General features: G+C 41.9%; 1 protein-coding gene across 2 annotated transcripts in view; it reads left to right on the top strand.

Annotated features, from left to right (window-relative positions):
• The window catches only part of niban2a (niban apoptosis regulator 2a), a 52,156-nt gene extending 42,834 nt beyond the window's left edge, over positions 1-9,322 (top strand). For both annotated transcript variants that reach the window (XM_047372099.1, XM_047372098.1), the window contains exons 7-14: positions 3,416-3,520; positions 3,594-3,756; positions 5,817-6,004; positions 6,200-6,355; positions 6,869-6,982; positions 7,069-7,176; positions 7,366-7,477; positions 7,991-9,322. In XM_047372099.1, coding sequence (XP_047228055.1) covers positions 3,416-3,520; positions 3,594-3,756; positions 5,817-6,004; positions 6,200-6,355; positions 6,869-6,982; positions 7,069-7,176; positions 7,366-7,477; positions 7,991-8,862 — 1,818 coding nt within the window. In that variant the 3' untranslated portion in view covers positions 8,863-9,322. The remainder of the gene's footprint in view (positions 1-3,415; positions 3,521-3,593; positions 3,757-5,816; positions 6,005-6,199; positions 6,356-6,868; positions 6,983-7,068; positions 7,177-7,365; positions 7,478-7,990) is intronic.
• The last annotated feature ends 5,909 nt before the right edge of the window (positions 9,323-15,231 follow it).

Below are 15,231 nucleotides of genomic sequence, written 5' to 3'. Positions count from 1 at the left end.
TTTCTCCCAGTTTGTTTAGCTCCCAGGATGGATCATGAACGAGACACTCACTGGAACACATACCTCTGTTTAGGATCTCCCCCTTAAATAACTCACTTCAGTTTCAGCCAAAGCTTTGTAATTCTTACTTTTCCTTCATATACTTCAATTATTCCCAACTAATGTCCCAGTACCTGAATACAGCCTTATTTACTTAACCACAAAAACAATCTGCATGTGTTTATATCTAGCCGTGAAGGACCTAATTGTTTAAATAGTTTTTATTCAGTACGGTTGGCTTGAGTGAAGCTTGTTGTTTCAGCTTAGGTAGTTTTGAAAAGGACCAGTCGGCTCTTTCATTGTCAGGATAACCTTCTACATCCATGCTGGCTGATACAGACTGAGCATAGAGAGCGTAATTCTCTGAGTTGTACCTGACTGACACCATCTGAGCTGCAGGTTGCCTGAAGGCAGTACTGGAGGTATCTGGAAACCTGCAGCAACATATTTCTCTGCTTACTCAGACCTCTGAGACATTCCTGCGACTTCATGTGAAAAAGTTAAAAGCAGCAGCAAATATGTTTGATCTGAAACATTTAGGTGTGACAAAATGGGAAATCTGTAGGGTGACAATACCTTTTTATACAGCTGTAGGTAGGTACCCATGTGTATGTGTAGGAATGTATGTAGATATGGTTATATTTAGTAACTCAACTCATTAATTCCACAGATCGATGTTTTCAACCTTTTTTTTCTGTTAATTTTGATGATTTTCCATTTATATCTGATGAAAACCTGACATTGAAGATTAGAATATTACATCAGACCAATAAAAAAACCTTTGTGAGCTTAATGAAAAATATGTCTAATACCTGCTTAAAGGTTATTTTCAAAAGATGCTTCCAAGTCAAATAAGTTGTTTACCTATGGATTTTATTTTACAACAAAACTGCACATTTTAATTCGGGGATAACTGCATAACTGCACGGTCACTGGGAAAAGTAATAATCCTGTTGGACAGAGGAGAAAACAAGAGCATCAGGTGATTGGAGTTTTTAGTTAATGCCCTAAAAACAAATTGGTCTTTAATATGAGTAGAAGGAAAATCAGAAATATCCAATTAATTTAAGTACATTTATTCAGTGTCAAAAACACCCACCTTAAGACATAATTGTTTTCTATAAAATCCAGATTCCTGTAATGTTAGTTTAACCAAAGTATTATTTATTTATTCAAAGTGACTGTAGACTTTCAGTCAATAAACTGTGGCTTTCTGTTTTTTTTTTTAGTATAAATATGACGTGATATAGAGGCTGATTTCTTTTAGCCACTTTTCATAATGGAAACGACAGGAGAACATGCCATTCAAGTAAAGCAGATGTGTGTTGATCTTGAGAAGTCAGGAAACGGCTACAAGAAAACAAAACCTGGGCATCTCTACAGCCGGAGCGCGATTTAGGAAGTTCAGGACAAGTGGAACTGGGGCGCACAAGGCCTGACGAGGACCTGAGTTTATTTTCCCAGCAGGCAGGGCAAAAAGGGAAAACTACAGCAAGATGCCTCTTGAGGTCACCAAGTCGCCATAACAACAATAAATAACTATCTAGTTGCAAGAAGGCGAGCCAGGAGAAGGCTTTTTCTGTCCTACCGTCACAAACATGTTGAGTTTACTAAAGTCTGGGATTTTTCCTGGATGAGTTCACTGTGGTCCGATGAGACTAAAATTGGGCTTTTTGACACAAGCAGATGGGTGTGTTATGAGAAAAAGGATGCATACCTAGTCACGAGTATGGTGGGGGATCTGTGATGGTGTGGGCCTCTTTCTCCTCCCGAAGCCCTGAGTGCATAGCATCAGGAACACATTTTAAATAAAAACCTGATGGACTTTGGTAAAAGACTAAAAACTGTTCATCAGTGGGTGTTTGAGCTCAGTGTAGTTAAAGGGTCGATTATTTAAAAGTTTGATTTATTTTATGTATATATTATTCACAGTGAGATTTAATCAATCATTCATCAAAACTTTATTTAAAGAGCACTTTTCATGATAAAACGCACTTTGTAACATTTTAATGTGGTTTGTGAAATTTAAGATTGAATCAAATATGAAGCAGAGGTTTATAATCTGAAGGATTCATTGCCAGTGCTTTAAGTCGGGTTGTGAGTTTCTCTCCGATTCTGCGGCAATAATAAAAATGTTGTTTTGTCCTGATTTAGCAGAAGGGAATTCTGTGCCATCTGTGACTTAATATCTAAAATATTGTTTAAAAAGAGCATCAATGCACCCAGGGTCATCAACGGCACCATATAAAGATTATAACAAGGAGGACCAAGAATTGAGCCTTGTGGAGCACCATACCTTACGTCATAAAATTCTGATGAACCGTTGCCTATACTGACAGCATTTTGAATTCCTGAGATAGGTGAACCACTTCAGGGCAGTTCCAAGTCCAATCTGTCTGAGTTTGTCTAAGTAGGATGGTCGAGTCAACAGTATCAAAAGCTTCATCAAGCAATACCAGTACTGAAGGTTTGTTTTCATCCATATCAGTTATATACTGGGCTGCTGCAATAAATAAAGGTATACAGTTAAGAAACTGTGCATGAATAAAAGTTAAGGTTATGTGACTCAAAGGGGTGTTTTTAATTTAGGAACTTGTCCTATAATAAAAATATATGTTAAACTGTGATCAATCTGATTGTTTCAGGGTTGAACTTTGACCACTGGAATGAAACCACAATATTGGCAAAGATGCCAATACAGTTTCATCTAGCTGACCAATTCCAGACTAACAAGCTTTTCAATAAACAAGCTACAATAGTAGTGTTTGCTGGGGCCTCGCTGTCCAGCAAAATACCCTCTCCTAGAATCTGCTCATTAGCCAAAACAACGTTTCAGCAACTATTTGAGCCTTCATGGAGATGCCTAGGTCAATGTGTTCCTCTATGCTGCTGTGAGGGCAGTGTCCCTCCTCTTCGTCTCATTTCAGTCTCCCCTATCTGTCCATGTAACCACACAGGAACGAGGGAGTGTTGTTTTAAAGGGGTGTCTGTTTTTCCTTCATTGGTGGATATTAGCTTACCAGACTACAGCCGGCTCAAAATCAAGGATGACAAAAAAAATGTTGATTGCAGTTTTTATAATAATCAAGATAATTTGCTAAAATTGTTTTCTTTTGCTATTATTTAAAATGACCTTTTGTTCCTATTCACACTTTACAGTGTATAATGTATTTATTTTAGTCATGTTTCGTTTTATATTTAATCCAACTTCTTCCTCTCATTTCTTCAGCTGGGACCAGTGGCTAGGACAAGCTAGCAGCTGTTAGCTACCTTGAAGCTAGGGTCTTCCATCCATCCATTCATTAGTTTTAGGTAATGTTTTTTGACGTCATATATCTAATTGTTCAGAGGCATGACAACTGGACTTGGTTTGCAGATTCTGGCTAATCTTGTGATGGAGACTCTCCAGCCTGAGCTCAGAAATGCGATTGGCCCTCGTCTGAAGGGGAAGGTGCAGCAGAGACAGAGAAACTGGATGTTGGTAGGTTTCTCCAGACATGCTGGTCCAACACATTTCCAGACCATGCTCTCTCTTACTGCCTTCTCTTCTCCAGATCTCTGATGCTATGTACAAGCAGGTGCTGACCCAGATCAGTGGTCAATATGCAGCTCTGGAGGAAGCCTGCGAGGCCCAAAAACCTTCATTAGATGTTAGACTGCGAGGTGACATGGACATGCTCATCACATCCAAAGAACATGTCATCAGCAAGATAAAAGGTGGTTAGAGACTGGGTTACATGTTACTAACGATGGATTTAGGGGTTACTGGTCTGAACTGGTCCCAATACTTGCACTTCCACCCTTGTGTCCCTGAATTGCTCGTTCCAGTTGATGTGTTCGAGTGCGTCCCAATTCTCCAGAGTGGTCCTTAGTCAGTAGGCCATAACACTGAAGTTACCTTTCAAACAAACAGTGGCGCGTCAGGAGTATCGCTTCCCGCACTTTCTACTCCTCAAAACAGTTGCTTGTTGCAGTTTTAAAATCTTTTTTTTTTAGCAGTAAGACTGTGAAAACAGCACCGGTTCCCGCCCTTTTTGATGTTGCAGTTACGGTGCAGAGGTGCAAGTCAATGAAGTAACCCCTACTGTCCCAATTCTCCAATTTTGCAGCTTGTAACCTGCACACTTCAACCCCTACATGCACTTGTACAAAGTAAACACTTCATAGAGGGGCGTAGGGTGTAGTGTGGGTATTGGGACAGTGTCGTTTCACTGCCTTGTTCTACCATGCTTTTTCCTTCCACTCAGCTTTCCTCCCTGTAATTGAACATAATTTGAGAAACTCATTTTTTGGGTTTTCATTAACTGGATGCCACAGTTGTCTTGATTAAATGAAGACAGAAGATAAATACATTTCTTTGAAATATCTCGTTTATATTTCATTAAAATGAGATCCAACAAGTATAATTACAATAGTGTCCAAAGCTTGAAAACTGCGAGACTTGGATGATGTTTACCTTTTACACTCTACTGGGTTTTAATTTAAATAAAATGAAGACTGACGTGTAGAAAACATGGATCAATCATCTTCAGCCTGAAACTCCAACCTGGCCGTAAAGCGATTCATTTTATAAGCTTGTCAGACATTAATGAATCATTTTCTATGTTAGGTCCTTGCCCTGTTTGCTCTGACTCGTCAGATATGACACATCGGGAGGAAGGTTCCTCTTTTTTTTTTGGGTTTTAGAGTGAAAATATAAAGAAGAGTTTCATGGTGATGTCATCATGTAAAAATAAAGAAAGGTGAAGCTAAAATAAGGCAGCTCAGCAGCTGTTCCTTTTATGGGAATGATTAGATGAGGTGATGGAAAACATGGTTTTGAAGAGAGGCTTTTATTCTACTTGTACAAGTTTTTGTTTACCGCAGATTTCTAAGCAAAATGTCCTTTGTTGTTCTTCTGTCATGTGATATAATTTGCTTGTCCTGAAGTTTGCTTCTTATTGTTTGGCTCTTTGAGAAGATGTGGCTGCAGTATATCTGCTTCATGAACATTTAGTAAAGTAACCCAACTGAAATGGCTCAAATTTCTGGTAACATTCAGCTTTAATTTAACTTTTTCTTCACAAATCTCCCTTCATGTGGCTCGTTTTACCACCTGTATGGAATATTTAAACTTCCACATTTTTATTCCATTTCTAAACATTTTTTTTCTGTCCTTTTCCCTTTTTACCTCCTTCACCCCATCTCTATTCCTTCCTCTGCTGTTCCTACCTCCTTTTCCTTCATTCTTCCCTTCTTTCTCATTTTTACCTAGTTTTATTCCTTTCCTTCCATGTTTCCCTCACTTTTCCTTTTTGTCTTTTTTCCTCTTCGTTCCTCCAGGTTCCTGTACTGTCTTCCTTTATCCTCTTTAATCCTTTCTTCCCATCCTTCCACAGCTGTTTTCCCTCCTTCTGGTTTTAGTTTCTTCCATAAATTCACGTTGAACTTTTAACACCCAAATGAACCGATAACTGTGGTAAACGCGTGAAGGAAGTCTACAGGATAAATGGTGAGGCCGGCTGCTGTCGGCTCAACTTGCGCACGCTGCTCATTATTCTTTTTTATTAAGCCGAAGTGGAAGATCTGCATTCCAACCACGATTTATTTGAATGTTCAGTCTGTAAAATGCTCCAGAAGCACACATCACGTGTACAGCATGTTTTTATAGTTGTCTGAGGGAACCCAGAGGTCTGAAAGGTGTTTTTGTGAACATGTTTATTCTGGAAAAAGATTGAACACTGTAGTGATGGAGCATAGACTGACTTCTCTTCTGGTGTTTTGCTCCTGAAATTCAGCTCTTGTGATGCCGAAAGCTGAGCAGCTCCTTCGGACCAGCATCCAGCCCTACATCAGCTCCATCCTGGAATCGCTGATGGAGCCCACCAGCAGGGGGTTCTCCGAGGTCAGGGACGTGTTCTTCAAGGAAATTGTGGAGATCGGCAAGAATTCCCTTAATGGTAGGGGCCAAGAAAAGCTGGGAGAGGTGAGTTTCACTTAATGGGCGGAATAACATTGATAAAGTACATGAGAAGGAATGTGATGGCCTTAAAGTGGAGTGTCAGGAACTTTGTGACTAACCCTGAACAACGAGATAATAATTTTCATTAGTTTTGGTTTTAAATTTCTCTGAATGATGCTGGAGTTGACTGATTTCCTTTTGTATGGGTCTATCCTTTAGCAACTGGAGAGGCTGTCCATGCTGGCGTTCCACCCGGTGAAGATGCATAGCTGCTATGAGAAGATGGAGCAGCTGAACCTGGAGGGGCTGCAGCAGAGGTTTGATGTTTCCAGCCCCTCCGTGTTCATCAGCAGGGCTGAGATCCTGATGAGGGAGGTGAGCCGCTGTCTCATGAACACTGTGAACCTAGTACAGATAACTGCTGCCACCTGCTGGAGAAAATGGAAATTACATTATTGGAATGTGATTTAGGTATTTTCCAGGTGCAAATCAGCATGGAAAGAAAAACAGATTGAAAAAACATTTCTATTTCTAGACTTTAGTCCCTGTCCTAAAGTTGTATCCATCCATTAATTCTCCTTCTGTTATTGATCTTTCTGTAGACCCATTTATTAGTAGGGCTGCATGACTAATGCCTGGTTCACACAGCAGGATTTTTAAATTGTCGGCTGATTTTTAAACCCGAGACCCCCCACACGTGACGATAAACAAACGTAGATCTAACAGGTTTGGACCTGCAGTGTTTGGTGTCCAGCAGTGAAGGTCTATCCAACCAGGCATAAATATGATTTAAACCTTTATTTGCACTCATGGCAAATTACACATCTTGCATCCGAACAGTACCTTGTTATCTGAGATATTCCGTGCTTTCATTGCTCATTTTGACAGCAAATGGACAATGCGGTGTACACTTTTGAGCAGCTGCTTCACCAGTCGTTGGAGTCCCAGGGGGAGGAGGACCTCTGCAAGAGCATCCAGAAATGCCAGGACAGAGTTCTCAAGGTAAACCAGCTGCAGATAAAGATCCATTTACTCAGTTTTTTTTGGGCAAACCTGGAATAAAAAAAAGTCACCTCTGTTTCTGTCAGAAATATGATTACGACAGCAGCACGGTGCGTAAACGGTTCTTCAGAGAGGCCTTACTGCAGATAATCATCCCCTACATGCTGCAGCAGCTAGCTCCGTCCTGCACACCTGTGAGTAACTCAAAAACTACAACCTGTTGCTGCTTCCCGATTATGCACTACTATCAGAAAGGATCTCCATGCGTGATAAAATGTGAAACATCTTAGATGGTCTTGAGGTCCCTGATCCAAAGCAGTTTGACAGTGTGGGATCTTGGTTCTAGATGAGAAGTTTTATTCACTTCTGAACAATTTCCACAGGAGCTGCCTCGCTTTCAGGAGCTGATCTTTGAGGATTTGTCCCGTTTCCTGCTGGTGGAGAATATGTATGAGGAGGTGGTCCTGCAGTCTGTCTCCAATGACATAATGATGGGTGAGGGCAACAAACAGCAGAACATTTTACTAGCAGTAATGCTTAAACCAAACATCATTTTTCCATATTTCCTTCCAAGCTGCCAAGCTTTACAATGTTTACAAGTGGACTTGAGCAGCAGTTCTTCAGGCTTTCTGGAGGTCTGAAAGTCCAGCTGTTTGAAAGCAAAACATAGACAGGCTTCCTATGCCGTCCAGCACGCTGGAGCAGTTGGTAGCACTGTTGCCTTGCAGCAGAAGGTCCTGGGTTCAAATCCTGGCCCTGGGTTATTTCTGCATGTTCTCCATCTTCCTCCTACAGTCCAAAAACAGGATTGTTAAACTAATTAGTCCCTCTGAGTTTTATACAGCCATTTCTTCCTTCCTCTAACACCTCACCACTGTAGAAATATCTGCAACACGCTGAAGTAAATATCTGGAACTTTAAGATTGAAATATGTAGGAACCCTGAGAAGAGAAATGAGGGATGATGTAAGATATTTGCTGACATAAGGTCTGTTTTGTGTTTGTCCAGCGGTGAAGGAGGCAGCAGTGCAGAGGAGACACAATCTGTACAGGGACAGCATCATACTGACCAATAGTGACCCCAACCTTCACCTCCTGGAGGAAACCCCACCTGTAGACTGGGGCTCTAAGTTTGGAGCCGATGACCCTGATGGCTCAGTGGGCAGCGGAGCCGAAGGAAAGGGTTTTGGAGGAAGACGGAGGCAGGTGGTCTCAATGATCCAGCTGGAAGGGCTGCCTATTCCATACGAGTCCTGCCTTGAGGTCCCAGGTGTGGATCTTATTCCTGAGGAAGATGGGGAGATTCCAGAAGTCAAAAGGGTGAATGAGGAGGACCTGGGTCCACTTGAGGATCCAAAGTCTCCTGATAGTGTGGATGCAATCAGGGATCTGATCAGTCCCGTGGTGGAGGTTGTGCTACCAGTCCCAGAGGAGAAACTAGAGGATGTAACCAGCGGGACAGAGACCACCAACGGCACCATCACCATGGAGGACGGGCTGCAGGAGGAGGTGACGCATGTCACCACCATCGTGGAGGACAGCTCCAGGAAATCCCTGCGAGACAAATCGTCCCCGCAATCAATCCTGCAGGAGCTGGTTGGAAGCAGGAAGCAGAAGGAGCTCCAGGAGGAAGCAGCCATCCTGAAAGCCTTAGAAGAAATGGAGATGGCAGTGCAAGAAGAAGACAGCGAACAGATGGCTGAAGTTTCGACGGCAGAATCTGATTCTGAGTTGCAGCCGTTGGCTACAGACTGCAGCTCGCGCAACGACAGCGGCTTCCAGTCCCTGTCCAATCAGAGTGAGCCCGAGCCGATCACAAATGGTCCAACCGGTCAGGACAAAATAACCGACCCAGTAGACGTGGAACAGCTTCTGGTGTAGAGAACCAGCGTTTGCTCACTCTGAAAATGTAAAAAAACACACAAAAAATAACTATTTATTATTTGTCTGACATTCAATAGAAAGTCATTGAATATAATGCTGAATTCATCATCCAATATTTTATCAAATCCAAATCACAGTTTTTTCGTTTCAACTGCATCATAGTGCCTTATTGGAGAGTGTAATACCTTCATCTAGTCAGCAGGGGGTGCTATCTCTAAAGTGTTACTGCTGTGTAACTTGTTTACTCTGTGAACATGTTTATCGTAAATAATTATGATTTTGTTTTTATTTAAAGTTTTTTGTATAATCTCTCATAAGGCTTGTTTAGCTGTTAGAGGCATGAAGCTGAAGACACGTAAATCTATTCTTAAACTTCATCTGGTCTGATCATAAGGTTGATTTCACACTGTACCCCACACCATCCAGCGGTTATTTAAATAAAGGCTTGTTTTGTGTACTTCTCTAGAGATAAAAGTTTTTATTAGAACTTCATTGTGACTTTTTCTTGGTGCTGGACAGGGCTCAGCTGGCTGAAACCTGATCAAACAGCTCAGAACTTATGCGGTACCTAGGGGTATTTACTGGGTACAATATGGACCAGTCTGCATTATGAGGAGTCGGTATATCTTTTTAAAATACAGTTTGGTTTTAGAAACAAAGACGAGTCTATAGACAAGAACGTAAAACTTTCTAATTACTTTCAATTAATTAAACTCTTCTAAATATCGTGGTCAAGAAAACTAACTTAATTAGGGCTGCAACTAATGATTATTTTGCTAATTGATTAATAACCAGATAGTAAAAGGCACTTAATAGATTTTTTTTACAGAATTTGAACCAGGTGAGGATAAAGCTTTGCTACTTGAGGAGATCTGGATAGAGTATATTTACAGTTAAAGGTTTGTCATCTTAAATACAAAATGTATATTTTTGTACAATTTTGGTCTAATTACTGCTCTGAGTGGGTTCTTTCAGCATGTTTTAGAATCTGTATACTCCAGTTAACAATTATTCCAATAATTGATTAATCTGATTGTTTCTGCCTTCTGTTACATCATCTTTAATATAATCCTAAAATGTAACATTAAAGTGCAATGATTAATACTGACAAACAGAGCTGAAACACTTCAATCATCAATTACTGAAATAATTGGCTACTAATTTAGTAATAGAATAGTCATTAACTGGAGTATACCGGCTCTAAAACATGCCATTTGCTGAAAGAACAACCATTTCATCCAGCAAATACTCAGTAAATACAGTGAGGAAAATAAATATCTGAACAACCTGCGACTTTGCAAGTTCTCCAACTTAGAAATCATGGAGGGGTCTGAAAATTTCATCTTAGGTGCAGGTCCACTGTGAGAGACATAATCTAAAAAAACAAAATCCGGAAATCACAATGTATGATTTTTTTAATAATTTATGTGTTACTGCTGCAAATAAGTATTTGAACACCTTCCAATCAGCAAACATTCTGGCCCTCAAAGACCTGTTAGTCCGCCTCTAAAAAGTCCACCTCCACTCCACTTATTATTCTAAATTAAAGCACCTGTTTGAGGTGGTTAGCTGCATAAAGACACCTGTCCACCCCACACAATCAGTAAGACTCTAACTACTAACATGGCTAAGACCAAAGAGCTGTCCAACGACACCAGAGACTAAACTGTAGAAAAGCCAAAAGCCCGGAAAAGGCTACGGAGCAACAGCCAAGCAGCTTGGAGAAAAAGATCAACTGTTGGAGCAATCATTAGAAAATGGAAGAAGCTAAACATGACAGTCAGTCTCCCTCGGACTGGGTCTCCATGAAAGATCTCACCTCGTGGCGTATCAATGATCCTAAGAAAGGTGAGGAATCAGGAGCTGGTCAATGATCTGAAGAGAGCTGGCACCACTGTTTCCAAGGTTACTGTGGGTAATACATTAAGACGTCATAGTTTAAAGTCATGCGTGGCACAGAAGTTTCCAGAGCTTAAATCAGCACACGTTCAGGCCCGTCTTACGTTTGCTGATGACCATTTGGATGATCCAGAGGAGTCATGGGAGAAAGTTCTGTGGTCAGATGAGACCAAAATAGAACTTTTTGGTCTTAATTCAACTCGTCGTGTTTGGAGGACGAAGAATGATGAGGACCATCTCAAAAACATCATCCCTACTGTGAAGCATGGGGGTGGAAGCATCATGCTTTGGGATGTTTTTCTGCACATGGGACAGGACGACTGCACTGTATTAAGGAGAGGTTAACCGGGGCCATGTATTGTGAGATTTTGGGAAACAACCTCCTTCCCTCAGTTAGAGCATTGAAGATGGGTCGTGGCTGGATCTTCCATCATGACAATGACCCGAAGCAGACAGCCAGGATAACCGAGGAGTGGCTCCGTAAGAAGCATGTCAAAGTTCTGGAGTGGCCTAGCCAGTCTCCAGACCTAAACCCAACAAAAAATCTTTGGAGGGAGCTCAAACTCTGTTTCTCAGTGACAGCCCAGAAACCTGGTTGATCTGGAGAAGATCTGTGTGGAGGAATGGGCCAACGTCCCTGCCATAGTTTGTGCAAACCTGGTGAAAAACTACAGGAAACCTTTGACCTCTGTAATTGCAAACAAAGGCTACTGTACCAAATATTAACATTGATTTTCACATGTGTTCAGATACATATTTGCAGCAGGAACACACAAATACATGATTAAAAAAATCATACATTGTGATTTTTAGATTATGTCTCTCACAGTGGACCTGCACCTGAGATGAAACTTTCAGACCCCTCCATGACTTCTAAGTGGGAGAACATGCAAAGTCGCAGGGTGTTCAAATACTTATTTTCCTCATTGTATCCTTAAAGTCCCAACATGTATAGGAGGAACCTATTGAGAATGGGTCAGTCACCAATCCAGGGTTGTTGAGTCGAGGTTCCCCTTCCTGACCCGTTTCACCTGTTTTAACTCTATAGTGAGGTCATTAAGTTGTAAACCAGAATATCTATATTGAAAAACATTAAAAATGATTTTATTTTAATATATAATCAAATGTCACCAACCATTGTCAAATCTTCACTCCAGTCACCGTTATATTGGCCACATTAGAGATGATTTAGCATAATAACATCAGGGATGGCTCCTTGCACAGAAAGGCAGCTATCTGTTCCTCACTAGGTCTTCCTGGTTGGGGGCTTTAGTGTCAGTGACCAACTCCAGAGTAACTAAACTCTCCTGAAAATTTATTGTTAGGTGCTGACTTCCTTCTCATGTTGAACACAACACACTCCAAACCGTACTTGCTTTATTAACAAATAGGATTATCAATTTGAGTGCAAGTTGGCATCCGATTCGGCACTAAAGGACTATTCTGCCCGTCTTTCCCCACCCCCACGTAGTAAATCAGGTTTACACTTTACCAACTCACCACAACAGGAGAGGAACTTTGTTTCCAACCTAATGCTGCGGCGTGCAGAGAGGGGGAGAACTTCAGGAGGAACGTCAGTGTTCCCCTGGTAGTTTTATTAGGGGGGCAGGATGGACCCCCTTTCCTCTGACAGGTATGTTTTTAATTTTATTTTCTAAATAAAGGCAGAGAAAGAAGAGAAATAAACTGTGGTGGTTTATGCCCCTGTATGGAAGCTCGTATTGCCCAAAACTCTACCCGGATAAACAGATGAAGACATATAAAGCTAGACAGATGGAGATGAACAGATGACAGATGGGGAGAAACCAAAAAACTGGACAGATATAAAAATATAGATATATACACAGATACAAAAAGGAGCTTTGTTCAATAACTGTTAAATTCTATTGTGTTTATATTGATTTTTATGTCATATAAATTGATTGCTGTTATTGATGAAAACCTACCACTCTTTTAAGTTTCTACTAGCAGTTTTGAATATTTATTAGATTTGTGAAAACACAAAAGGAAGATTTTAGGGCGTTTTGTGTATTTCTTCACGTTACATGGGATCCTCTTTGCAAACTACATCCTGGGGTGTTGCATGGTGCAGCGGTAGAGCAAGCGCCCCACATATTGAGGCTATATTCCTCAACGCAGCCGTCCTGGGTTCGATTTCTGACCTTGAGACCTTTGCTGCATGTCTTCCCCCTCCTCTCTCTGTCTGTTTCCTGTCTGGTAACTGTCAATAAAGGCCAGTAGTGCCAAAAATAACCTTAAATAAATGAATAAAACATCAACTAGACAGCCCAAAACTGGATAGAACCCTTGTTGGGTTACAACATTAAAGGCCAGTAAGAACTTTTCTGGAACTTTCAAAATAAATTGCATTAACCTCCTTCTAGCACAGCCAGGAACAGGAATGAGAAGGGAGTAACAGCAGACTTCCCATGACGTCACTGTTTGAATAAAAACCCCGCGTTGCAACAAACAGACCTCTTCCACACAGGTCCCCAGCGGAGCTGGAAGGAGAGACACCAATGTCTCCTTGCTGGCAAGCAGACATAACTTTTCATCTTGGATCCAGAGTGACTACGATCACGTGCAACAAAGTTCAGTAATGATTTGCTGCTCGAGTATCCGGCGTTCCCTCATATCTTCTGAGGCCTCCAGAAGCAGCCCTAATCGAAGCGGATGTCCCCCATGGCCTGGAAAGGAGGCTGGGACGGCATCGTAGCGAGAGCTAGCCCACCGCATTGCGCCCCCCGAGGAGCCCAAAGTGCCTTTGTTGTACGGTTCCGCCGGGCCAGCTAAAAGCCCTTCCCCACAGCTACGGAGCTAACCCTTTATTTACCCACACGTTGATGTATTTTCCTCAACACTCAGAACAACTTCTCAGCACGGTTCACATAAGAGGTAGTGTTTGGGCAGAGATCAGTTTAAGCTAAATAATGTTCGTTTAATGACTTCTGTTTGTGTTGAGAAACTCAGCTAGAGTAAGTGCTAGCAGACTAGCACTCAGCTAAGGATGTGTTCTGTGTTGTTTTTTTAAGACAAACTTCAATTAAAGGGTGGCTTTTAAACACAGAAGATCGGCCATAACGCGCCGTCCAAGCTTATGCATTTCAACCCTTTTATTAATGTTATTTTAAACGGTATGTGTTCTTTTGTTAGCTCCAACCGCTAACAGCTAAGAACACTTTATGCTGAAGATCATTTACCCCGAAAGGTTGTTGGTCTTCATTCAAAATATTTCCTTAAATATTATTTCAACATTTCCTTAATAATATTTCCTGAAATATTATTTGTACCAGGTGAAGCCAGCTAATTAAACACAATTAAGACCCATTTATCCAAAAGGTGTGGTTCTTATTCAAAATACTTGTCTTCCGCTTCATCCGGGACCGGGTCGCGGGGGCAGCAGACTCAGCAGAGACGCCCAGACGTCCCTCTCTCCAGACACTTCCTCCAGCTCCTCCGGGTGGAGCCCAAGGCGTTCCCAGGCCAGCTGAGAGACATAGTCCCTCCAGCGTGTCCTGGGCCGTCCCCTGGGCCTCCTCCCGGTGGGACGTGCCTGGAACACCTCCCGAGGAAGGCGTCCAGGAGGCATCCGGTATAGATGCCCGAGCTACCTCAACTGGCTCCTCTCGATGTGGAGGAGCAGCGGCTCTACTCCGAGCTCCTCCCGGATGGCCACCCTACGGAGGAAGCTCATTTCAGCCGCTTGTATCCGGGATCTCGTTCTTGACCTAAAGCTCATGGCCATAGGTGAGGGTAGGAACGTAGACCGACTGGTAAATTGAGAGCTTTGCTTTTCGGCTCAGCTCTCTCTTCACCACAACGGACCGGCACAGCGCCCCCATTACTGAGTTCCCAGCAGACCCTCACTATGCGCTTGGGCCGGCCAAGTCTGTCCGGCTTTCTCCTCCTCCAGCGGATCCAACTCACCACCAGGTAAGTAAGTAAAATGTTATTTATATAGCACCTCTCAAGACACAGATCACAAAGAGCTTCACAACACTAATACAAAGTACAATTGGAATAATATATTTATAAATGTAAAATAGAAGATAAGATCAAATCAAAAATAAACTAACCAAACGCAAGCCTAAAAAGATGAGTTTTTAGCTGTTTTTTAAAAGACACCACCGAATCTGCAGTCCTTATACACAAGGAGATAGAGTTCCAGAGTCGGGGAGCTACTGTTGCAAAAGCTCTATCACCCTTAGTTTTCAGCCTTGTGTGATGTACAGCCAGTAGGACTTTATCGCATGACCTCAGAGACCTGGGGGGATTGTACGGATATAAGAGTTCACTGATATAAGTTGGGGCTTGACCGTGAAGACCTCTATAAGTCAGGACCAGAATCTTAAACTGAGCTCTAAATTTAATGGGGAGCCATTGCAGCTGGATGAGTAACGGTGTGGAGTGGGAATACTTAGAAGATTTTGTCAGAAGTCTAGCAGCAGGGTTCTGAACAACCTGGAG

The sequence above is a fragment of the Girardinichthys multiradiatus genome, chromosome 8, assembly GCF_021462225.1.
Source record: "Girardinichthys multiradiatus isolate DD_20200921_A chromosome 8, DD_fGirMul_XY1, whole genome shotgun sequence".
NCBI classification, from domain to species: Eukaryota; Metazoa; Chordata; class Actinopteri; order Cyprinodontiformes; family Goodeidae; genus Girardinichthys; species Girardinichthys multiradiatus.
Note: the sequence above shows the minus strand (reverse complement) of the source record. Positions and strands in the feature narration are given on the sequence as shown.